General features: G+C 42.7%; 1 protein-coding gene across 1 annotated transcript; it reads left to right on the forward strand.

The window, feature by feature from the left end:
• Window positions 1-332: 332 nt before the first annotated feature.
• Window positions 333-15,903, forward strand: LOC139403926 (intermembrane lipid transfer protein VPS13C-like; the record flags this gene model as incomplete). The annotated part of the gene is made up of 7 exons (XM_071147132.1): window positions 333-378; window positions 1,226-1,349; window positions 5,600-5,714; window positions 10,344-10,435; window positions 13,122-13,245; window positions 15,554-15,637; window positions 15,724-15,903. Coding segments are annotated over 7 exons (687 nt in total), but the record flags the coding sequence as incomplete, so codon positions are not given.
• Between the last annotated feature and the right edge of the window lie 9,463 nt (window positions 15,904-25,366).

The raw sequence follows: 25,366 nt of genomic DNA on the forward strand, positions 1-25,366 counted from the left end.
AGTAGGGTCGTCTACAGTAGGGTCGTCTACCTCCTATTGATACAGGAGCTAAAGTAGGGTCGTCTACCTCTATTGATACAGGACCTAAAGTAGGGTCGTTGCTTGTCTTCTGTCCCGGTGGCCTCCTTTAGCAGTCATGATAAGGCCAAGCTTTTCAAAACACAACAACAAATTAACCCTCTTCATTCAGGACAATTTCATGTTAAATGTAATTTCCTCCCGCACAGAGTGGTTTTCAAGAGGTTGCTCTTTCCTGTTAGTCTTGAATAGACCTTTGTGTCGGATACAATGGAGCCCTGACGGTCCTCTCTCCTCTCTGTCTCTCTCTGTAGGGGGTCGTTGGTGGGGTAACAGGCATCGTCACCAAACCTGTGGAAGGTATGTTTATTCACAACGCTCTGACCTGTTGCTGAACTCTTCTTCTCCTCCCGTCACTCATAAATGTTCAATACATATTTCCTTTCCAATTTTGTGTGGAAACAGACGTTTCTCTCAACCGTTCAAAAAATTTGGAGAATATATAGAATGTACACTGAGTGGACAAAACATTAGGAACACCTGCTCTTTCCGTGACACAGACTGACCAGGTGAATCCAGGTGAAAGCTATGATCCCTTATTGATGTCACCTGTTAAATCCACTTCAATCAGTGTAGATGAAGGGGAGGAGTCAGATTAAAGATGAAGGGGAGGAGTCAGATTAAAGATGAAGGGGAGGAGTCAGATTAAATGTGGATGATCTTGTTCCTGTCGTGTTTGTAAACACCCTGGTAGGTTGATTATTAACCTGAACCAGATTACAGGCACTGGTTACAGTGAGTAGCTTCATGTTGAGTGGACAGCTTGATGACAACCAGTCCATATTCAAGGTCCCCAAGAAAGTAGACCTCTCTGTTTACATCACGTACACTATCAAGCATTTCACACCCATTATTTAGATACTGACGGTTAGCCTATAGCAGCCACACCACTTCAATAACACTTGACATAAGATCTTCTCTAAGCATTACAGGGATATGGATATCACATCCCCAATAGAGGTAGACGACCCTACGGGGGAGGTGTGCAACTCGATATTAGGAAGGTGTTCTTAATGTTTTGTACACTCAGCGTATGTGGAACATGACCTTACTATATTTCCAGTGTAGTTGGTTTTGTGTGTTAACCTTTTCTAAACCTGAGGTCTAACTCTTGTTCGATTCTCTGTCTCTCTATCGCCCCCCTCAGGGGCCAAGAAGGAGGGAGCGGCAGGGTTCTTCAAGGGCATAGGGAAGGGTCTGGTGGGGGTGGTGGCCAGGCCGACAGGGGGCATCGTAGACATGGCCTCCAGCACCTTCCAAGGCATACAGAGGTTAGTAGAGAGACACAGGACACTACAGGGCCTAGAAGGAGGGAGCGGCAGGGTTCTTCAAGGGCATAGGGAAGGGTCTGGTGGGGGTGGTGGCCAGGCCGACGGGGCATCGTAGACATGGCCTCCAGCACCTTCCAAGGCATACAGAGGTTAGTAGAGAGACACAGGACACTACAGAGGTTAGTAGAGAGACACAGGACACTACAGGGGTTAGTAGAGACGCGACACTACAGAGGTTAGTAGAGAGACACAGGACACTACAGAGGTTAGTAGAGACACAGGACACTACAGAGGTTAGTAGAGACACAGGACACTGCAGAGGTTAGTAGAGAAACACAGGACACTACAGAGGTTAGTAGAGACACAGGACACTACAGGGGTTAGTAGAGACACAGGACACTACAGAGGTTAGTAGAGACACAGGACACTACAGGGGTTAGGAGAGATGGGACACTACAGAGGTTAGTAGAGACACAGGACACTACAGGGGTTAGGAGAGACGGGACACTACAGGGGTTAGTAGAGACACAGGACACTACAGAGGTTAGTAGAGACACAGGACACTACAGAGGTTAGTAGAGACACAGGACACTACAGAGGTTAGTAGAGACACAGGACACTACAGAGGTTAGTAGAGACACAGGACACTACAGAGGTTAGTAGAGACAGGACACTACAGAGGTTAGTAGAGGAGGGACACTACAGGGGTTAGTAGACACATGACACTACAGAGGTTAGTAGAGACAGGACACTACAGATGTTAGTAGAGACACAGGACACTACAGAGGTTAGTAGAGACACAGGACACTACAGAGGTTAGTAGAGACAGGACACTACAGGGGTTAGTAGAGACACAGGACACTACAGGGGTTAGTAGAGACACAGGACACTACAGAGGTTAGTAGAGACAGGACACTACAGAGGTTAGTAGACACAGGACACTACAGAGGTTAGTAGAGACAGGACACTACAGAGGTTAGTAGAGACAGGACACTACAGAGGTTAGTAGAGACACAGGACACTACAGAGGTTAGTAGAGACACAGGACACTACAGAGGTTAGTAGAGACACAGGACACTACAGAGGTTAGTAGAGACACGGGACACTACAGGGGTTAGAGACACGGGACACTACAGGGGTTAGTAGAGGCGGGACACTACAGAGGTTAGTAGAGACACATTACACTACAGAGGTTAGTAGAGACACAGGACACTACAGGGGTTAGTAGAGACACAGGACACTACAGAGGTTAGTAGAGACAGGACACTACAGAGGTTAGTAGACACAGGACACTACAGAGGTTAGTAGAGACAGGACACTACAGAGGTTAGTAGAGACAGGACACTACAGAGGTTAGTAGAGACAGGACACTACAGAGGTTAGTAGAGACACAGGACACTACAGAGGTTAGTAGAGACGGGACACTACAGGGGTTAGTAGAGACACAGGACACTACAGAGGTTAGTAGAGACGGGACACTACAGAGGTTAGTAGACACACAGGACACTACAGAGGTTAGTAGAGACGGGACACTACAGGGGTTAGTAGAGACGGGACACTACAGAGGTTAGTAGAGACAGGACACTGCAGGGGTTAGTAGAGACACAGGACACTACAGAGGTTAGTAGAGACGGGACACTACAGGGGTTAGTAGAGGAGGGACACTACAGGGGTTAGTAGAGACACAGGACACTACAGAGGTTAGTAGAGACAGGACACTACAGGGGTTAGTAGAGACACAGGACACTACAGAGGTTAGTAGAGACGGGACACTACAGAGGTTAGTAGACACACAGGACACTACAGAGGTTAGTAGAGACGGGACACTACAGGGGTTATTGTGATTTTATGTGGAATGCTTTGTTTAATGTGGTATTGTGTAACATTATTTATGTCTCTGTCTGCCGGTCATAACCATGTTTGGTGCTTTATGTTCTGTACCTTATAATTCTGACTAATTTTGTTAACTGTTCTGTTTTCATTTTGTTTTCTCATAAGTTAATGCCTTGGAGATGTTGTTTTTGTCTTTCTGTTGAGTGAGTATTTGGTGAGATGTGAGAAAGCTTTGGTAATGACTGGTCGGCCATAGTGAACACTTGATGTTCACGTGACCCACACCGGGATCATAGGGGAGGGGTTTGGGACTATAGGGGAGGGGTTTGGGACTATAGGGGAGGGGGGAGGGACTAGGTGGGAGGGGTTTGGGACTATAGGGGGGGGGGGGGGATTTGGGACTATGTGGGAGGGGTTTGGGATAATAGGGGAGGGGTTTGGGATAATAGGGGAGGGGTTTGGGATCATAGGGGAGGGATTTGGGACTATAGGGGGGGGGATCATAGGGGAGGGATTTGGGACTATAGGGGAGGGGTTTGGGACTATAGGGGAGGGGTTTGGCTGGCATGGAGGGTTAGTTGTCTTTCTCATAGATCAGATTGTCTGTCAGAGAGGTAAGTGACTGCATGATGTTAAAGTAGTTATTATGCTGTTATATTACATGTTACAGATCAAACCAAAGGAAATTATTGGTTAACGCTCAACATTTAACCCCTCCCCTCCATCATTGTTAACACTGCTTCTGCCCTGACTCCTCCCCCTGCTCCATTCTGCAGCATCGTGAGGTTCCAACAGACTAAGCCCATGAGGACTGAACAGACTGGGAGAGAGCACATTGGTCATCACATTGGTCAGATCGCTTATGGAAGCCCCTCCTCCACCTGTTCTCTCCTCTGGGATTGGCCGACTGCACTAAACCCATGAGGACTGAACAGACTGGGAGAGAGCAAGACTACATTGTTACCGTAAATCTCTTAAAGATTTGAGCTGCTGTTCTCAGCAGGTCGTTCTGTATCTCAGTAACGTAAACATCACATTGGTCAGATCGCTTATAGAAGCCCCTCCTCCACCTGTTCTCTCCTCTGGAACTGCACGAGCGCACGACCACTGCCATGCAGAGATTGGCAGTTTGGCAACGTTTTTTTGTTGCAAAAAAATATATATATAAATATAAAATCCACCACATGTCAGGAACCCAAGTTATATCGCCCCCGGGGGCTCCAGGTCTGTGATAGACTGATGTAATGCATCGTAGAGTGGAATGGCGTTTTGTGTCGCCCCCGGGGGCTCCAGGTCTGTGATAGACTGATGTAATGCATCGTAGAGTGGAATGGCGTTTTGTATCGCCCCCGGGGGCTCCAGGTCTGTGATAGACTGATGTAATGCATCGTAGAGTGGAATGGCGTTTTGTATCGCCCCCGGGGGCTCCAGGTCTGTGATAGACTGATGTAATGCATCGTAGAGTGGAATGGCGTTTTGTATCGCCCCCGAGGGCTCCAGGTCTGTGATAGACTGTAATGCATCGTAGACTGGAATGGCGTTTTGGGGGGGGGGAATGTGCTGGAATGTAGCTGGGTTAGTTTACATTGTTGATACGGGGGCTGAAATGACTGGACGACACAGCCAAGTAGACCATTCAGTCTCTACTGTCACTTTACCCCCCCCCTCTAGCTTTCTCATAACCTCCCTTCCTCCTCCTCTCACCTCTCAGGTACCTAATGTTGAGCCAAAACATTCCTAATTCCCCAGTGGTTCTGAGATGCCAAAACACCCCCCCCCCCCCCCCCCCACCTCCCCCCCTCCATCACATAGTATTAATGTCCATGCACCACCTCATTCATTATCCTTCACAAAGCATATGAATCACCTATCAATTCCTGATAATCTGATGAAATTATTGTTCCATGCTTTCACACTAGAGATAACGAAAGGTGAGATACTGGAACACACACACACACACACACACACACACGTGCGCGCGTACGTGCACGCACCGTTTGCCTCCCCCTTTTGGGCTGAACGGGTTTTCTAAGTTAGTGATTTCTTTCAGAAGCAGGATTCTGTTAGTGCTGATTTGTTTTTGTTGTAATATTGTCCTACTCTGCTACTGTGTCTGGCTCATTGGGAAGACTTTACAGAGCAGTTTTGTTATGAGTTGGGGTCCGAAAGCAAACTACCTCTTGTTCTTGCTCTTGATTCATGAAACCCTTCTGGGATGGTGGGGGTTGTGATTGGCTCTGTGAGATATGACGGTGCGTTCTGATTGGCTCTGTGAGATATGACGGTGCTTTCTGATTGGCTCTGTGAGATATGACGGTGCGTTCTGATTGGCTCTCTGAGATATGACAGTGCATTTTGATCAGGCTGTGAGATCTCTGACGGTACGTTGCGATCTGACGGCGCGTTGTGATTGGCAGGGTGGCAGAGTCGACAGAGGAAGTGACCAAGCTGAGGCCGGTCAGACTGATCCGAGAGGACGGAATCATTCGACCTTACGACCAGGAGGACGCCAAGGGATACGACCTTTTCCAGGTTAGAAACCCACCTTAGAAGGACACTAAAACACCCATGGCTGCTGGAGGTAGACTTGTCCAGGTTAGCAACCCACCTTAGAAGGACACTAAAACACCCATGGCTGCTGGAGGTAGACTTGTCCAGGTTAGCAACACACCTTAGAAGGACACTAAAACACCCATGGCTGCTGGAGGTAGACTTGTCCAGGTTAGCAACCCACCTTAGAAGGACACTAAAACACCCATGGCTGCTGGAGGTAGACTTGTCCAGGTTAGCAACCCACCTTAGAAGGACACTAAAACACCCATGGCTGGAGGTAGACTTGTTCAGGTTAGCAACCCACCTTAGAAGGACACTAAAACACCCATGGCTGGAGGTAGACTTGTCCAGGTTAGCAACCCACCTTAGAAGGACACTAAAACACCCATGGCTGGAGGTAGACTTGTTCAGGTTAGCAACCCACCTTAGAAGGACACTAAAACACCCATGGCTGCTGGAGGTAGACTTGTCCAGGTTAGCTACCCACCTTAGAAGGACACTAAAACACCCATGGCTGGAGGTAGACTTGTCCAGGTCGTAGAAAAAGGGGACCATATAACAACTAGTGCGTTTTCCTATTTCTATTTCTGCACTTTTCTATTCTAAATTATATATTTTAATTTTTAAATTTTTCCTTATACAGTGTATTTATTATATGTCAATCTGAAAGTGTCATCTTGAAACCAATGAGTTTAATCTTTTGTCTTTACAGAAATGAAACACTCATGTCTTTCTCTTTGACACACCCGATGGCCTTGAAGTGTTTTTCCACTTCTAATTTCCTCCCTGTCCTTTTGTTTTTCTCGCTCTCTCTCTCCTTCTCTTTCTCTCTCTCTCTCTCTCTTCTTCATGCAGCATGATGAGGAATAGAAGGGGTTGAGGTTGATTATGGGGGTTGTGTGTTTTCTACGTGATGTAATTCAAGTCCTAGTAATCAATTATCTTAGTTCTATCAACGGTCAGTTAAAATGTCTGATCGTTGTCGACACACACACACACATAGGTGAAGCTCTGTGTCAAAGTTCAAACTCCCTTTTTCTATATCTGGTTTGTAAATGTGTATACTATGCTGATTTCATGACTCTTAATTCAGTTTTCTTGGCTGAAGACTGCATTGTTTTGCCGAAGGGAAAACATCTCTGTCCGTACAATACCTCAGTCTTGTTTTTTTTAAAGTCAGGGTTTTTTCGTATTACTTTTGCCGAATTAAATCTTTTCCAATTTTATTTCGTATTTACACAATTAGGAAATGAAACGATTTAGCCTGCTATAATATATGCAGATCATTTGTCCAGCCCTTTATAAACTACCCTATATACAAAAAATAATAATAATAATAATAAATGATTGAAAATAATATTTTACTAAAGAAATGTAGTCTTGTTCTTTTTGACTAGTAACTAACGATACTCCAGCAGACATTTGCAATATTTTCTATAAAAGGTTCACAGCGTCACCTTGGAAATCACTGCTTTCCTATCTTTATATACAGTATGCACTCATAATGATGCTATACTCTTACATTCGTTTGTCTGTGAGTTACTATAACCGTATGCTAACTGATTTAGAAACTGTGCTGTTGTTCAAAGAAGCATGACCAAATTAATGTTATGTTTGATAGATACTTTGTAATTATTTTCCTATATATATATATATATATATATATATATTGTAATTATTTTCCAACATATATATATATATATATATACATATATATATATATACATATATATATATATATATATTACAATCCATAACTCCCTAGTTAGTCTGACTGCCTTAAAATATATGAATGTATGTTAATGTGACGGGTAATGGTTTGTTTCTATTGGTCAATACATTCACTATGTGACGGGTAATGCTTTGTTTCTATTGGTCAATACATTCACTATGTTCTATTGTCTGTGTGTGATGTCACTTTCAACCTGAAATCTAATAAACCTATATACACTCACTTAATTACATGTGGAAAATCCATTGCAATGATTTGCTCGTTGACGGGTAAAGTTTGCTTAGAAAGGGAAGTTTAGCTACAACATAATCGTGTTGTTATTATTAGATTACAGATGAAGACATCGAGCTGTGTTCCAATACTCATACTCACCCCACTAACCATATTATTCGTGACGTGAATTGAGTATATAGTATGCTTCTTGGTCGTGGTATGGCTGTAGTTAGTATGACAAAAGTTCCCGGATGTTGTACTAAATCCACCAAAATACGAAGTGTACATGCAGTGGACACACTTTCCGTGCTTTTAGGACCCATAATGCAATTCTTCAGAAAATGGGCGTGGCTTCACAACGTTTTCAGATTTGAAGAACATATGCAGAGGAGAGCAGAGACAAATTCATTGCTTTAGCTAATTATGACAAATGTTGAGCAATGTAATAACTTTTAAAATAAGTTTTGTTACACATTATGTTGGCTGACAACTTATTATCAACACTGTCCTTACGAACTGCATAGCATTACAGCAGTATGTACCGGTATGTTAGCTGACAACTTATTATCTACGTTGTCCTTACGAACTGCATAGCATTACAGCAGTGCGTACCGGTATGTTAGCTAGTTACCTAACGTTAATTGGCTACTAATAGATCAAACTTGCCAGGCAGTATATTAACGATCTGCTATCTAATTACCCAACGTTTATTGACTTGATTATTCACATCATTCTTAGCTAAGTGGTGTAGTCATTGTGCGTTTCAATCGACATTGTTAACTATGGCTATCTATTCCCGATTTCAGAGCACTCTCGCGCAGAATAACTGATGAATTTACAAAACGCTCAACACCAGTAGAATACGGCCGGTGTCAATAAACGTCAGCAAAAAAATTAATAAACGTAATTAAATTGTTGCCAGGAGCAGTTCCATCCACCAATGCTCTGGATAACATGAAAACAGCCTAACCAGGTCTGTTAGGCCGAGTAAAACGGTCGGAGTGAGGTGTTCTTTAAGTAGCTAGCCGACGTTAGCCAGTTAGCTTGGGTGCTTGACTGCCGTTGAACGCTCGGATCAACACTACTCCTCGCGTGCTCTCAACGGACAATCTGGTGTTCTTTAAGTAGCTAGCCGACGTTAGCCAGTTAGCTTGGGTGCTTGACTGCCGTTGAACGCTCGGATCAACACTACTCCTCGCGTGCTCTCAACGGACAATCTGGTGTTCTTTAAGTAGCTAGCCGACGTTAGCCAGTTAGCTTGGGTGCTTGACTGCCGTTGAACGCTCGGATCAACACTACTCCTCGCGTGCTCTCAACGGACAATCTGGTGTTCTTTAAGTAGCTAGCCGACGTTAGCCAGTTAGCTTGGGTGCTTGACTGCCGTTGAACGCTCGGATCAACACTACTCCTCACGTGCACTCAACGGACAATCTGGTGTTCTTTAAGTAGCTAGCCGACGTTAGCCAGTTAGCTTGGGTGCTTGACTGCCGTTGAACGCTCGGATCAACACTACTCCTCGCGTGCTCTCAACGGACAATCTGGTGTTCTTTAAGTAGCTAGCCGACGTTAGCCAGTTAGCTTGGGTGCCTGACTGCCGTTGAACGCTCGGATCAACCCTACTCCTCGTGTGCTCAACTCAAACGCTCTCAATTTTACAAACGGACAATCTGGCAACGCTCTGGATTTGACGAAGGCCCAGAGAGCGCACTCCAGATTTGAATTATACAAACACACACCCGAAATCGTAAAATGTTTAGCTAGTCATTTGTTAATAACGCTCCAGCAGGTATATCTCTCTAGTCACCCCCAAAACCAATTCTTTCTTTGGCCGCCTCTCCTTCCAGTTCTCTGCTGCCAATGACTGGAACGAACTACAAAAATCTCTGAAACTGGAAACACTTATCTCCCTCACTAGCTTTAAGCACCAACTGTCAGAGCAGCTCACAGATTACTGCACCTGTACATAGCCCACCTATAATTTAGCCCAAACAACTACCTCTTTCCCTACTGTATTTATTAATTTATTTATTTTGCTCCTTTGCACCCCATTATTTTTATTTCTACTTTGCACATTCTTCCACTGCAAATCTACCATTCCAGTGTTTTACTTGCTATATTGTATTTACTTTGCCACCATGGCCTTTTTTTGCCTTTACCTCCCTTATCTCACCTCATTTGCTCACATCGTATATAGACTTGTTTATACTGTATTATTGACTGTATGTTTGTTTTACTCCATGTGTAACTCTGTTGTTGTTTGTGTTGAACTGCTTTGCTTTATCTTGGCCAGGTCGCAATTGTAAATGAGAACTTGTTCTCAACTTGCCTACCTGGTTAAATAAAGGTGAAATAAATAAATAAATAATGCATACAAGCGGTTGCATAGCAACAGCGTCAACTTCCGGGTAGACGGGCGAGACTAGTACGCTCAACTGAAACAATACCGTTTGGTTTACAGTATACTAAAGTGAACTAATAGTATATAGTATATACTCATTATGTATGTAGTGTACAGTATGTTAGTATGGGTATTCGAACACAGCAGTGAACTAATAGTATATAGTATATACTCATTAAGTATGTAGTGTACAGTATGGTAGTATGGGTATTAGAACACAGCTAATGAATTTGTATGTTTTCACACATGGACACTGCTCCTTCAGAGGTCAGAGATCAAGCAGCTGGAAGGAGAGATCTTCAGAGAACACTGTTTGTACCCTGGACACAGGAAGACCAACGTCATAGTGACCAACAGGTACATTATGGAAGACTTCAGTTCAACGTGACTCGTGCCTCAGGGGTAGACAGTTTGTGTTTGTATATTGGGGATACTGGTTTGGGAAGACACTTAAACCTGAAAAAGGTATTTTTTAACAAATTGTGCGTTCAAGGGAAGTATTCAGACCCCTAGACTTTTTTTCCCACATTTTTGTTACTTTACAGCTTTATTCTAAAATGGATTAAATAAATACAAATTCTCAGCAATCTACACACCCCATAATGACATCACAATACCCCATAATGACATCACCATACCCCATAATGACATCACAATACCCCATAGTGACATCATCATACCCCATAATGATATCACAATACCCCATAATGACAAATTGAAAACAGGTTTGCAGACATTTTTGCAAATGTATTACAAATAAAAAATATAAATACCTTATTTACATAAGTATTTAGACCCTTTGCTATGAGACTTGAAATTGAGCTCAGGTGCATCCTGTTTCCATTGATCATCCTTGAGATGTTTCTACAACTTGATTGGACTCCACCTGTGGTAAATTCAATTGATTGGATATGATTTGGAAAGGCACACACAACAAATCGGGTCCAGTCAATTGAATTTACCACAGGTGGCCTCCAATGAGGTTGTAGAAACATCTCAAGGATGATCAATGGAAACGGGATGCACCTGAGCTCAATTTAGAGTCTCATAGCAAAGGGTCTGAATAGTTACGTAAATAAGGTATTTCAGTTTTTTAATTTGTAATAAATTAGCAACATTTTGTAAAAACCTGTTTTAGCTTTGTATTTGGGTATTGTGTTTAGATTGATGAGGGATTAAAATGTATTAAATCCATTTTAGACTAAGGTAACGTAACAAATTAAGGGAAAGGGTCTGAATACTTTCCGAATGCACCGTGTGTAAAACTACAGGACCAGTCAAACGTTTGGACACACCTGCTCATTCCAGGGTTCTAGAACACCTGCTCATTCCAGGGTTCTAGAACACCTGCTCATTCCAGGGTTCTAGAACACCTACTCATTCCAGGGTTTTTCTTTATTTTCAACTATTTTCTACATTGTAGAATAATAGTGAAGACATCAAAACTATTAAATAACACATGGAATCATGTAGTAACCAAAAAAAAGTGTTAAATAAATAAATATATTTGAGATTATTCAAAGTAGCCACCCTTTGCCTTGATGACAGCTTTGCACACTCTTGGCATTCTCTCAACCAGCTTCACCTGGAATGCTTTTCCAACAGTCTTGCAGTTGTTCCCACATATGCTAAGCACTTGTTGGCTGCATTTCCTTCGCTCTGGGGTCCAACTCATCCCAAACCATCTCAATTGGGTTGAGGTCTGGTGATTGTGGAGGCCAGGTCATCTGATGCAGCACTCCATCACTCTCATTCTTGGTCAAATAGCCTTCACACATCCTGGAGGTGTGTTGGGTCATTGTCCTGTTGAAAAACAAAAGATAGTCCCACTAAGCGCAAACCAGATGGGATGGCGTATTTCTGCAGAATGCTGTGGTAACCATGCTGGGAAGTGTGTCTTGAATTCTAAATAAACCACACCTCTTCCTCCATGCTTCACGGTGGGAACCACACATGCGGAGATCATCCGTTCACCACCTCTGCATCTTACGAAGACATTGCGGTTGGAACTGAAAATCTCATATTTGGACTCTCATCAGGACAGATTTCTACCAGTCTAATGTCCATTGCTCGTGTTTCTAGACCCAAGCCAGTTTCTTCTTCTTGTTGGTGTCCTTTAGTAGTGTGTTTCTTTGCAGCAAATTGACCATGGAGGTCTGATTCACACAGTCTCCTCTGAACAGTTGATGTTGAGATGTGTCTGTTACTTGAACTCTGTTAAGCGTTTATTTGGGCTGAAATCTGAGGTGCAGTTAACTTTAATGAACTTATCCTCTGCAGCAGAGGTAACTCTGGGTCTTCCTTTCCTGTGGCGGTCCTCATGAGAGACAGTTTCATCTTAGCGCTTGATGGTTTTTGCGAACAGCGCTTGAAGAAACTATCAAAGTTCTTGACATTTTCCGGATTGACTGACCTTCATGTCTTTAAAGTAATGATGGACTGCCTTTTCTCTTTGATTATTTGAGCTGTTCTTGCCATAATATGGACTTTGTATTAGCCCTATTTGGTAAATCTTCTGTATACCACCTCTACCTTGTCACAACACAACCGATTGGCTCAACCGCATTAAGAAGGAAAGAAATTACACAAATGTACTTTTAACAAGGCACACCTGATAATTGAAACGCATTCCAGGTGACTACCTCGTGATGCTGGTTGAGAGAATGCCAAGAGTGTGCAAAGCTGTCATCAAGGCAAAGGATGGCTACTTTGAATAATCTTTTGATAACTTTTTTGGTCACTACATGATTCCAATATGTGTTATTTCATCGTTTTGATGTCTTCACTAAAATAAATAGTTTAAAAAAAAACTAGAATGAGTAGGTGTCTCCAAACTTTTGACTGGTACTGTAGATAGACAGACGGATACGATACAGAGTATATCTACAGCATCTATATATTCATTAAACACTCCTGCATTCATTGTGTATGAATGAACGTTACTGTCGGTGAAGAAGTATAATTATTGTAATATTGAGGTTGTCAATGTATTTTCACCCCCGTTATCACCTTCTGCCCCGCGACATCTCTTCTCCTCCTACAGGAGAGTGATGTGTGTGAAGGAGGTGGAGTTTGTGGGGCACTTCAACAAAGAGTGGGAGTGTCTGTTTGAGCATTTCTCAAGGCCTCCGTACGTGGAAGGAGGAGACCTGATGATCTACTGCAAGGTCTGCCTGAGACATTTTCCACCTGACACATTAAATAGCATCCTTAGGTCCAGTCGGGAACTATTTAAAATTCACTCGCTTGCTTACTTACTTCGTTACTTGCGTCCTTATCTCCTTGGGTGTTGTATTGGACTGAATCTATAGGAACAGAACAAGTTGTATTGGACTGAATCTATAGGAACAGAACAAGTTGTACTGGACTGAATCTATAGGAACAGAACCAGTTGTATTGGACTGAATCTATAGGAACAGAACAAGTTGTATTGGACTGAATCTATAGGAACAGAACCAGTTGTATTGGACTGAATCTATAGGAACAGAACCAGTTGTATTGGACTGAATCTATAGGAACAGAACCAGTTGTATTGGACTGAATCTATAGGAACAGAACAAGTTGTATTGGACTGAATCTATAGGAACAGAACAAGTTGTATTGGACTGAATCTATAGGAACAGAACAAGTTGTATTGGACTGAATCTATAGGAACAGAACAAGTTGTATTGGACTGAATCTATAGGAACAGAACAAGTTGTATTGGACTGAATCTATAGGAACAGAACAAGTTGTATTGGACTGAATCTCTTTGTAGGACTATAGGAACAGAACAAGTTGTATTGGACTGAATCTATAGGAACAGAACAAGTTGTATTGGACTGAATCTCTTTGTAGGACTATAGGAACAGAACAAGTTGTATTGGACTGAATCTCTTTGTAGGACTATAGGAACAGAACAAGTTGTATTGGACTGAATCTATAGGAACAGAACAAGTTGTATTGGACTGAATCTCTTTGTAGGACTATAGGAACAGAACAAGTTGTATTGGACTGAATCTATAGGAACAGAACAAGTTGTATTGGACTGAATCTATTAGGAACAGAACAAGTTGTATTGGACTGAATCTATAGGAACAGAACCAGTTGTAATGGACTGAATCTATAGGAACAGAACCAGTTGTATTGGACTGAATCTATAGGAACAGAACAAGTTGTATTGGACTGAATCTATAGGAACAGAACAAGTTGTATTGGACTGAATCTCTTTGTAGGACTATAGGAACAGAACAAGTTGTATTGGACTGAATCTATAGGAACAGAACCAGTTGTATTGGACTGAATCTCTTTGTAGGACTATAGGAACAGAACAAGTTGTATTGGACTGAATCTATAGGAACAGAACAAGTTGTATTGGACTGAATCTCTTTGTAGGACTATAGGAACAGAACAAGTTGTATTGGACTGAATCTATAGGAACAGAACAAGTTGTATTGGACTGAATCTCTTTGTAGGACTATAGGAACAGAACAAGTTGTATTGGACTGAATCTATAGAAACAGAACAAGTTGTATTGGACTGAATCTATTAGGAACAGAACAAGTTGTATTGGACTGAATCTATAGAAACAGAACAAGTTGTATTGGACTGAATCTATTAGGAACAGAACAAGTTGTAGTGGACTGAATCTATAGAAACAGAACAAGTTGTATTGGACTGAATCTATAGGAACAGAACAAGTTGTATTGGACTGAATCTATAGGAACAGAACAAGTTGTATTGGACTGAATCTATAGGAACAGAACAAGTTGTATTGGACTGAATCTATAGGAACAGAACCAGTTGTATTGGACTGAATCTATAGGAACAGAACAAGTTGTATTGGACTGAATCTATAGGAACAGAACAAGTTGTAGTGGACTGAATCTATAGGAACAGAACAAGTTGTATTGGACTGAATCTATAGGAACAGAACAAGTTGTATTGGACTGAATCTATAGGAACAGAACAAGTTGTATTGGACTGAATCTCTTTGTAGGACTATAGGAACAGAACAAGTTGTATTGGACTGAATCTATAGAAACAGAACAAGTTGTATTGGACTGAATCTATAGGAACAGAACAAGTTGTAGTGGACTGAATCTATAGGAACAGAACAAGTTGCAGTGGACTGAATCTATAGAAACAGAACAAGTTGTATTGGACTGAATCTATAGGAACAGAACAAGTTGTATTGGACTGAATCTATAGGAACAGAACAAGTTGTAGTGGACTGAATCTATAGGAACAGAACCAGTTGTATTGGACTGAATCTATAGGAACAGAACCAGTTGTATTGGACTGAATCTATAGGAACAGAACAAGTTGTAGTGGACTGAATCTATAGGAACAGAACCAGTTGTATTGGACTGAATCTATAGGAACAGAACCAGTTGTATTGGACTGAATCTATAGGAACAGAACAAGTTGTAGTGGACTGAATCTATAGGAACAGAACCAGTTGTATTGGACTGAATCTCTTTGTTTTGACGACAGGAACAGAACAAGCTGAAGTTCCAAAAGAGAGATGGACAGGAACCCATGAGAGTGCTGCACCTCAAGAACCCTGCCACTGCCCAGGTCCCGATAATACACCTTTGTGTGTGTGTGTGTGTGTGCTTGTGTTCGACCCACAGTACCTAACGGCCTCTCCTCCTCCTCTGTAGAAACTGTGTGAGGCCATAGAGCAGGCCCAGTCGGCCCAGAGGCAGCATCGGATGGTGAAGCAAAAATCACAGCGCTTCCTCAAACTGGGAGACAAGTGTTGATGTCATCGCCGGCCCGGAACGATGTCACCGCTGCCCGGCATGAAGTCCTGATTACCCAGAATGATGTCATGGTTACCCAGCCTGACGTGATCGCTACTCAGTAGGTGATCACCACCCAGAATGATGTCATGGTTACCCAGCCTGATGTGATCACTACTCAGTAGGTGATCACCACCCATAATGATGTCATAGTTACCCAGCCTGACGTGATCGCTACTCAGTAGGTGATCACCGCCCATAATGATGTCATAGTTACCCAGCCTGATGTGATCCCTACTCAGTAGGTGATCACCACCCAGAATGATGTCATGGTTACCCAGCCTGACGTGATCGCTACTCAGTAGGTGATCACCACCCAGAATGATGTCATAGTTACCCAGCCTGATGTGATCGCTACTCAGTAGGTGATCACCACCCAGAATGATGTCATAGTTACCAAGCCTGATGTGATCGCTACTCAGTAGATGATCACCACCCAGAATGATGTCATAGTTACCCAGCCTGACGTGATCGCTACTCAGTAGGTGATCACCACCCAGAATGATGTCATGGTTACCCAGCCTGACGTGATCGCTACTCAGTAGGTGATCACCACCCAGAATGATGTCATAGTTACCCAGCCTGATGTGATCGCTACTCAGTAGGTGATCACCACCCAGAATGATGTCATAGTTACCCAGCCTGATGTGATTGCTACTCAGTAGGTGATTACCACCCAGAATGATGTCATGGTTACCCAGAATGATGTCATGGTTACCCAGAATGATGTCATAGTTACCCAGCCTGATGTGATCGCTACTCAGTAGGTGATCACCACCCAGAATGATGTCATAGTTATCCAGCCTAATGTGATCGCTACTCAGTAGGTGATCGCCACCCAGAATGATGTCATGGTTACCCAGCCTGATGTGATCGCTACTCAGTAGGTGATCACCACCCAGAATGATGTCATAGTTACCCAGCCTGACGTGATCACTACTCAGTAGGTGATCACCACCCAGAATGATGTCATAGTTACCCAGCCTGACGTGATCACTACTCAGTAGGTGATCACCACCCAGAATGATGTCATAGTTATCCAGCCTGATGTGATCACTACTCAGTAGGTGATCACCACCCAGAATGATGTCATAGTTACCCAGCCTGATGTGATCACTACTCAGTAGGTGATCACCACCCAGAATGTCACCACTGCTCAGCCGGTACACTGTTCCTGCTACTGTACTGCCCAGCCCAACACACTGCTACTGTACTGCCCAGCCCAACACACTGCTACTGTACTACCCAGCCCAACACACTGCTACTGTACTGCCCAGCCCAACACACTGCTACTGTACTGCCCAGCCCAACACACTGCTACTGTACTGCCCAGCCCAACACACTCCTACTGTACTGCCCAGCCCAACACACTGCTACTGTACTGCCCAACACACTGCTACAGTACTGCCCAACACACTGCTACTGTACTGCCCAGCCCAACACACTGCTACTGTACTGCCCAGCCCAACACACTGCTACTGTACTGCCCAGCCCAACACACTGCTACTGTACTGCCCAGCCCAACACACTGCTACTGTACTGCCCAGCCCAACACACTGCTACTGCCCAGCCTAACACACTGCTACTGCCCAGCCCAACACACTGCTACTGCCCAGCCCAACACACTGCTACTGCCCAGCCCAACACACTGCTACTGCCCAGCCCAACACACTGCTACTGTACTGCCCAACACACTGCTACTGTACTGCCCAACACACTGCTACTGCCCAGCCCAACACACTGCTACTGTACTGCCCAACACACTGCTACTGTACTGCCCAACACACATTTGCACTAAAAAAAAGCCAAGTGTTTACAGTCATGTTTACTAATGAGTCACTGCTGCCTTATGGAGAAGAAATCAAATCTGATAATTTGACTGTTATTAAATAATTTTGATAATATCTGAATCAATGATAGGAATGTTGTTGTTTTTCGTTGACACAGATCCCTCCAGAATCAATGATAGGAATGTTGTTGTTTTTCGTTGACACAGATCCCTCCAGAATCAATGATAGGAATGTTGTTGTTTTTCGTTGACACAGATCCCTCCAGACTCAATGATAGGAAGGTTGTTGTTTTTCGTTGACACAGATCCCTCCAGACTCAATGATAGGAAGGTTGTTGTTTTTCGTTGACACAGATCCCTCCAGAATCAATGATAGGAAGGTTGTTGTTTTTCGTTGGCACAGATCCCTCCAGACTCAATGATAGGAAGGTTGTTGTTTTTCGTTGACACAGATCCCTCCAGAATCAATGATAGGAAGGTTGTTGTTTTTCGTTGACACAGATCCCTCCAGAATCAATGATAGGAAGGTTGTTGTTTTTCGTTGACACAGATCCCTCCAGAATCAATGATAGGAAGGTTGTTGTTTTTCGTTGACACAGATCCCTCCAGAATCAATGATTTGTAATTGAAAAGGGGTACAATAAAAAACAATATATATATATAAATTAGACGAAGGATCTATAAAAATGTTTGTTTTTGTCTTTGCTTTTCTTGGTAATGTTTACAGATGTCAGATTTTAAGGGTGTCAATGATTCGTTGATCTGACTGCTGTACAAACAGAGGTGAATTTTTACATGGACGATGGTATTGACAAGTCAGTTATTCATCGTTTCCACAGGTTTATCTTGTTTTTGGAGGAGAAATATGCACTTAACTCTTTCAAATTTTCCCTTTTGATCAACAATCATGTTCCTGACACAATATCAATCTATCTTGAAATGGGAGGTCATTTTGTAATACCTGTTAGTTCATGTAAAGTGATGTACTGTGCGCATCTGCAGTATAGACTACGTAGACCAGGTAAGAGTCCAATGACCGGTGTACTGAAAACTATGCAACGTTACATTTCATATATGTTGCTGTCATCTATTCAAATAACTACGTATGAGCCATATTCTGTCCTAATCTATCCTGCTGACCTTGGTGTATCAAATAAATAATTGAACACAAACAATTCAATCTTTTAAATATACATTGTCTCTGCGCGTATTTAGCTCATCTGTAATAACAAGGGAGGAACGTCAACGACCTAGCTAATCGAGTTAGGTTATATCGTATGATACGAGGAGGAAGCCAACAGAGTTAGGTTATATCGTATGATACGAGGAGAGAAGCCAACAGAGTTAGGTTATATCGTATGATACGAGGAGGGAAGCCAACAGAGTTAGGTTATATCGTATGATACGAGGAGGAAGCCAACGACCTAGCTAATTGAGTTAGGTTATATCGTATGATACGAGGAGGAAGCCAACGACCTAGCTAATTGAGTTAGGTTATATCGTATGATACGAGGAGGAAGCCAACAGAGTTAGGTTATATCGTATGATACGAGGAGGAAGCCAACAGAGTTAGGTTATATCATATGATACGAGGAGGAAGCCAACAGAGTTAGGTTATATCATATGATACAAGGAGGAACGTCAACGACCTAGCTAATCGAGTTAGGTTATATCGTATGATACGAGGAGAAAGCCAACAGAGTTAGGTTATATCGTATGATACGAGGAGGGAAGCCAACAGAGTTAGGTTATATCGTATGATACGAGGAGGGAAGCCAACAGAGTTAGGTTATATCGTATGATACGAGGAGGAAGCCAACAGAGTTAGGTTATATCGTATGATACGAGGAGGAAGCCAACAGAGTTAGGTTATATCATATGATACGAGGAGGAAGCCAACAGAGTTAGGTTATATCGTATGATACGAGGAGAAAGCCAACAGAGTTAGGTTATATCGTATGATACGAGGAGAAAGCAACAACAGAGTTAGGTTATATCGTATGATACGAGGAGGGAAGCCAACAGAGTTAGGTTATATCGTATGATACGAGGAGGAAGCCAACAGAGTTAGGTTATATCGTATGATACGAGGAGGAAGCCAACAGAGTTAGGTTATATCATATGATACGAGGAGGAAGCCAACAGAGTTAGGTTATATCGTATGATACGAGGAGGAAGCCAACAGAGTTAGGTTACAGTATATCGTATGATACGAGGAGGAAGCCAACAGAGTTAGGTTATATCGTATGATACGAGGAGGAAGCCAACAGAGTTAGGTTACAGTATATCGTATGATACGAGGAGGAAGCCAACAGAGTTAGGTTATATCATGTGATACAAGGAGGAAGCCAACAGAGTTAGGTTATATCGTATGATACGAGGAGGGAAGCCAACGACCTAGCTAACTGAGTTAGGTTATATCATATGATACAAGGAGGAAAGTCAACGACCTAGCTAATCGAGTTAGGTTATATCATATGATACAAGGAGAAAATCACCAGGTTGTACACAGTTACAGTATTGCACACTACGTCCCAAATCACACACTATTCCCCTATGGGCCCTGGTCAAATGTAGTGCACTACATAGGGAATAGGGTACCATTTAGGATGCAGAGTGTGTAACAGTTAACAGTAGCTGTGTGTGTGACTCATAAAGACCGTGTGTTTCTACCAGCGTATCAAACGTGAATGAGAAGCGACAGCCTCTAATGCCTCTTTTTACGACCCTGAGGTTTCACAGCTCGGATGTCCTGCTGTGTGCTGTTCAAAGCCGTCCAGTCAAACAGTCCTACGTCAGTCCGGAGTACTGAAACGCACTTATACACACGTGAAAGTATATTGTCAAAAGTGGTAGTGGCTACGAGTGATGAAGGAGACGCCGCTGTGAACAAAGCAGACAAACAGTCCAACACTGGTAAGGAATACCAGACAGAGATACTGACACACTACACACTTTAAACACGATGTGCTGGTGGTAGAGTCTACTGGTGTATATTTCCCACTGTCACCGGGTTCAAAGCAGACCAATCAAAAAGCAAGTACTAGGTGAGGAACAGCAGAATGGAGTAGACTACTGAAACACATTATACTAGGTGAGGAACAGCAGAATGGAGTAGACTACTGAAACATACTAGGTCAGGAACAGCAGAATGGAGTAGACTACTGAAACACATTATACTAGGTGGGGAACAGCAGAATGGAGTAGACTACTGAAACACATTATACTAGGTGAGGAACAGCAGAATGGAGTAGACTACTGAAACACAGGTAAGGAACAGCAGAATGGAGTAGACTACTGAAACACATTATACTAGGTAAGGAACAGCAGAATGGAGTAGACTACTGAAATGTACTAGGTGAGGAACAGCAGAATGGAGTAGACTACTGAAATGTACTAGGTGAGGAACAGCAGAATGGAGTAGACTACTGAAATGTACTAGGTCAGGAACAGCAGAATGGGGCAGACTACTGAAACACATTATACTAGGTGAGGAACAGCAGAATGGAGTAGAATACTGAAACACATTATACTAGGTGAGGAACAGCAGAATGGAGTAGACTACTGAAACACATTATACTAGGTGAGGAACAGCAGAATGGAGCAGACTACTGAAACACATTATACTAGGTAAGGAACAGCAGAATGGAGTAGACTACTGAAACATACTAGGTGAGGAACAGCAGAATGGAGTAGACTACTGAAACACATTATACTAGGTGAGGAACAGCAGAATGGAGTAGACTCCTGAAACACATTATACTAGGTGAGGAACAGCAGAATTGGAGTAGACTACTGAAACACATTATACTAGGTAAGGAACAGCAGAATGGAGCAGACTACTGAAACACATTATACTAGGTAAGGAACAGCAGAATGGAGCAGACTACTGAAACACATTATACTAGGTAAGGAACAGCAGAATGGAGTAGACTACTGAAACACATTATACTAGGTAAGGAACAGCAGAATGGAGTAGACTACTGAAACACATTATACTAGGTGAGGAACAGAATGGAGCAGACTACTGAAACACATTATACTAGGTGGGGAACAGCAGAATGGAGCAGACTACTGAAACACATTATACTAGGTAAGGAACAGCATAATGGAGTAGACTACTGAAACACATTATACTAGGTGAGGAACAGCAGAATGGAGTAGACTACTGAAACACATTATACTAGGTGAGGAACAGCATAATGGAGCAGACTACTGAAACACATTATACTAGATCAGGAACAGCAGAATGGAGCAGACTACTGAAACACATTATACTAGGTGAGGAACAGCAGAATGGAGCAGACTACTGAAACACATTATACTAGGTAAGGAACAGCATAATGGAGTAGACTACTGAAACACATTATACTAGGTGAGGAACAGCAGAATGGAGTAGACTACTGAAACACATTATACTAGGTGAGGAACAGCAGAATGGAGTAGACTATTGAAACACATTATACTAGGTGAGGAACAGCAGAATGGAGCAGACTACTGAAACACATTATACTAGGTAAGGAACAGCAGCATGGAGCAGACTACTGAAACACATTATACTAGGTAAGGAACAGCAGAATGGAGTAGACTACTGAAACACATTATACTAGGTAAGGAACAGCAGAATGGAGTAGACTACTGAAACACATTATACTAGGTAAGGAACAGCAGAATGGAGTAGACTACTGAAACACATTATACTAGGTAAGGAACAGCAGAATGGAGTAGACTACTGAAACACATTATACTAGGTGAGGAACAGAATGGAGCAGACTACTGAAACACATTATACTAGGTGGGGAACAGCAGAATGGAGTAGACTACTGAAACACATTATACTTGGTGAGGAACAGCAGAATGGAGTAGACTATTGAAACACATTATACTAGGTGAGGAACAGCAGAATGGAGTAGACTACTGAAACACATTATACTAGGTGAGGAACAGCAGAATGGAGTAGACTGAAACACATTATACTAGGTAAGGAACAGCAGAATGGAGTAGACTACTGAAACACATTATACTAGGTGAGGAACAGCAGAATGGAGTAGACTACTGAAACACATTATACTAGGTGAGGAACAGCAGAATGGAGTAGACTACTGAAACACATTATACTAGGTGAGGAACAGCAGAATGGAGTAGACTACTGAAACACATTATACTAGGTGAGGAACAGCAGAATGGAGTAGACTACTGAAACACATTATACTAGGTGAGGAACAGCAGAATGGAGTAGACTACTGAAACACATTATACTAGGTGAGGAACAGCAGAATGGAGTAGACTACTGAAACACATTATACTAGGTGAGGAACAGCAGAATGGAGTAGACTGAAACACATTATACTAGGTGAGGAACAGCGGAATGGAGCAGACTACTGAAACATTATACATGTGGTGGTGGTAGGGCCTACTAGTAGTAAAAAGATTAAATAACTACAGTTGAAGTCGGAAGTTTACGTACACTTAGGTTGGAGTCATTAAAACTCATTGAAACCACTCCACAATTTTCTTGTAAACAAAATATAGTTTTGGCAAGTCGGTTAGGACATCTACTTTGTGCATGACACAAGTAATTTTTCCAACAATTGTTTACAGACAGATTATTTAATTTATAATTCACTGTATCATCAATTCCAGTGGGTCAGAAGTTTACATACACTATGTTGACTGTGCCTTTAAACAGCTTGGAAAATTCCAGAAAATGATGTCATTGCTTTAGAAGCTTCTGATAAGGCTAATTGACATCATTTGAGTCAATTGGAGGTGTACCTGTGGGTGTATTTCAAGTGTACGTAAACTCCATTAATCTCAACGAGTCAGAAAGGTAGGAGAGAGGAAGACACATGGTCTAAAGTGTAATTTGGCTTCCCACAGAGGCTGCACATAGGAATTCATTATAACAACGTTACCTCTAATATTATTCAAAGTAGCCGGAGTTAATGCAAATGTATGCAGCGCATCTCATTAACATCTCATTAACATCTCATTAACCCTGTTGACATTACTATTGTTATTATTCAGAGTGTAGTTAACCAAATGCAGCGTTATTCGTTTTTGTTAAACCTCGGCTTTGTACTTTCTTTTTCCTTTTGATCGTCTGGCGGGGGTTTCTGATGAAATGACTGAGACACTGTAATTACGGATTCATCTGAAGACAGACTAAAGTGTATTGTACGACTGTATTATGAAGATACACTGAGTGTTACAAAACAGGAGCAATTTTATAATATTGAGTTGTTCCCTCTCTCTCCCCCCTCAGAACAGCCTCAATTCATCGGGTCATGGACTCTACAAGGTGTCGAAAAGCGTTCCACAATGTTGACTCCAATGCTTCCCACAGTTGTGTCAAGTTGGCTGGGATGTCCTTTGGGTGGTGGACCATTTTTGATACACACAGGGAAACTGTTGAGTGTGGAAAAACCCAGCAGCGTTGCAGTTCTTGACACTCAAACTGGTACGCCTGAGGCCTTCTACCATAAAGGCACTTCAATCTTTTGTCTTGTCCTTTCACCCTCTGAATGGCTCACATACACAATCCATGTCTCAAGGCTTAAAATCTTAAACCTGTCTCCTCCCCTTCATCTACACTGATTTTTGTTTAACTAGGCAAGTCAGTTAATAACAAATTCTTATTTACAATGGCGACCTACCCACGGCCAAACCCTAACCCGGATGACGCTGGGCCAATTGTGCGCCGCCCTATGGGTCTCCCAATCACGGCCGGTTGTGATAAAGCCTGGATTGGAACCAAGGTCTGTAGTGACGCCTCCAGTACTGAGATGCAGTGCCTTAGACCGCTGTGATACAGCCTGGAATCAAACCAGGGTCTGTAGTGACGCCTCTAGCACTGAGATGCAGTGCCTTAGACCGCTGTGATACAGCCTGGAATCGAACCAGGGTCTGTAGTGACGCCTCTAGCACTGAGATGCAGTGCCTTAGACCACTGTGATACAGTCTGGAATCGAACCAGGGTCTGTAGTACCTTAGACCACTGTGATACAGCCTGGAATCGAACCAGGTTCTGTAGTGACACCTCTAGCACTGACATGAAATGCCTCAGACCACTGTGATACAGTCTGGAATCGAACAGGGTCTGTATTGACGCCTCTAGCACTGAGATGCAGTACCTTAGACCGCTGTGATACAGCCTGGAATCGAACCAGGGTCTGTAGTGACGCCTCTAGCACTGAGATGCAGTGCCTTAGACCGCTGTGATACAGCCTGGAATCAAACCAGGGTCTGTAGTGACGCCTCTAGCACTGAGATGCAGTGCCTTAGACCGCTGTGATACAGCCTGGAATCGAACCAGGGTCTGTAGTACCTTAGACCACTGCGCCACTCGGGAGACCCTGATTGAAGTGGATTTAGGAGACATCGGTAAGTGATTTATAGCTTTCACCTGTATTCACCTGGTCAGTCTGTCACGGTGATGTTCCTAATGGGTTTTATACTCGGTGGATTATCAAACAAATATTTTAATATTTTTTATGAAGAAAAAAAACAATTCTTATAAGTCAGAACAATGAGTTTTAGCAGGCAGTGTTTCCACAGGATTTCACATCTGGAGAAGCCATCTCTTGGGGTAAAATATAAATGCACAAGGCCATCACAAGGCATAATGACTGAGAGATTTACACTCAGTTGAGGGTTTTCCAGACCAAACTGAACTAAAGAAAAAACCTCCTCCCAGGCTGGTATCCAGGCTTG

This window comes from Oncorhynchus clarkii, unplaced genomic scaffold, assembly GCF_045791955.1.
Source record: "Oncorhynchus clarkii lewisi isolate Uvic-CL-2024 unplaced genomic scaffold, UVic_Ocla_1.0 unplaced_contig_4810_pilon_pilon, whole genome shotgun sequence".
In the NCBI taxonomy this organism is placed as follows: Eukaryota; Metazoa; Chordata; class Actinopteri; order Salmoniformes; family Salmonidae; genus Oncorhynchus; species Oncorhynchus clarkii.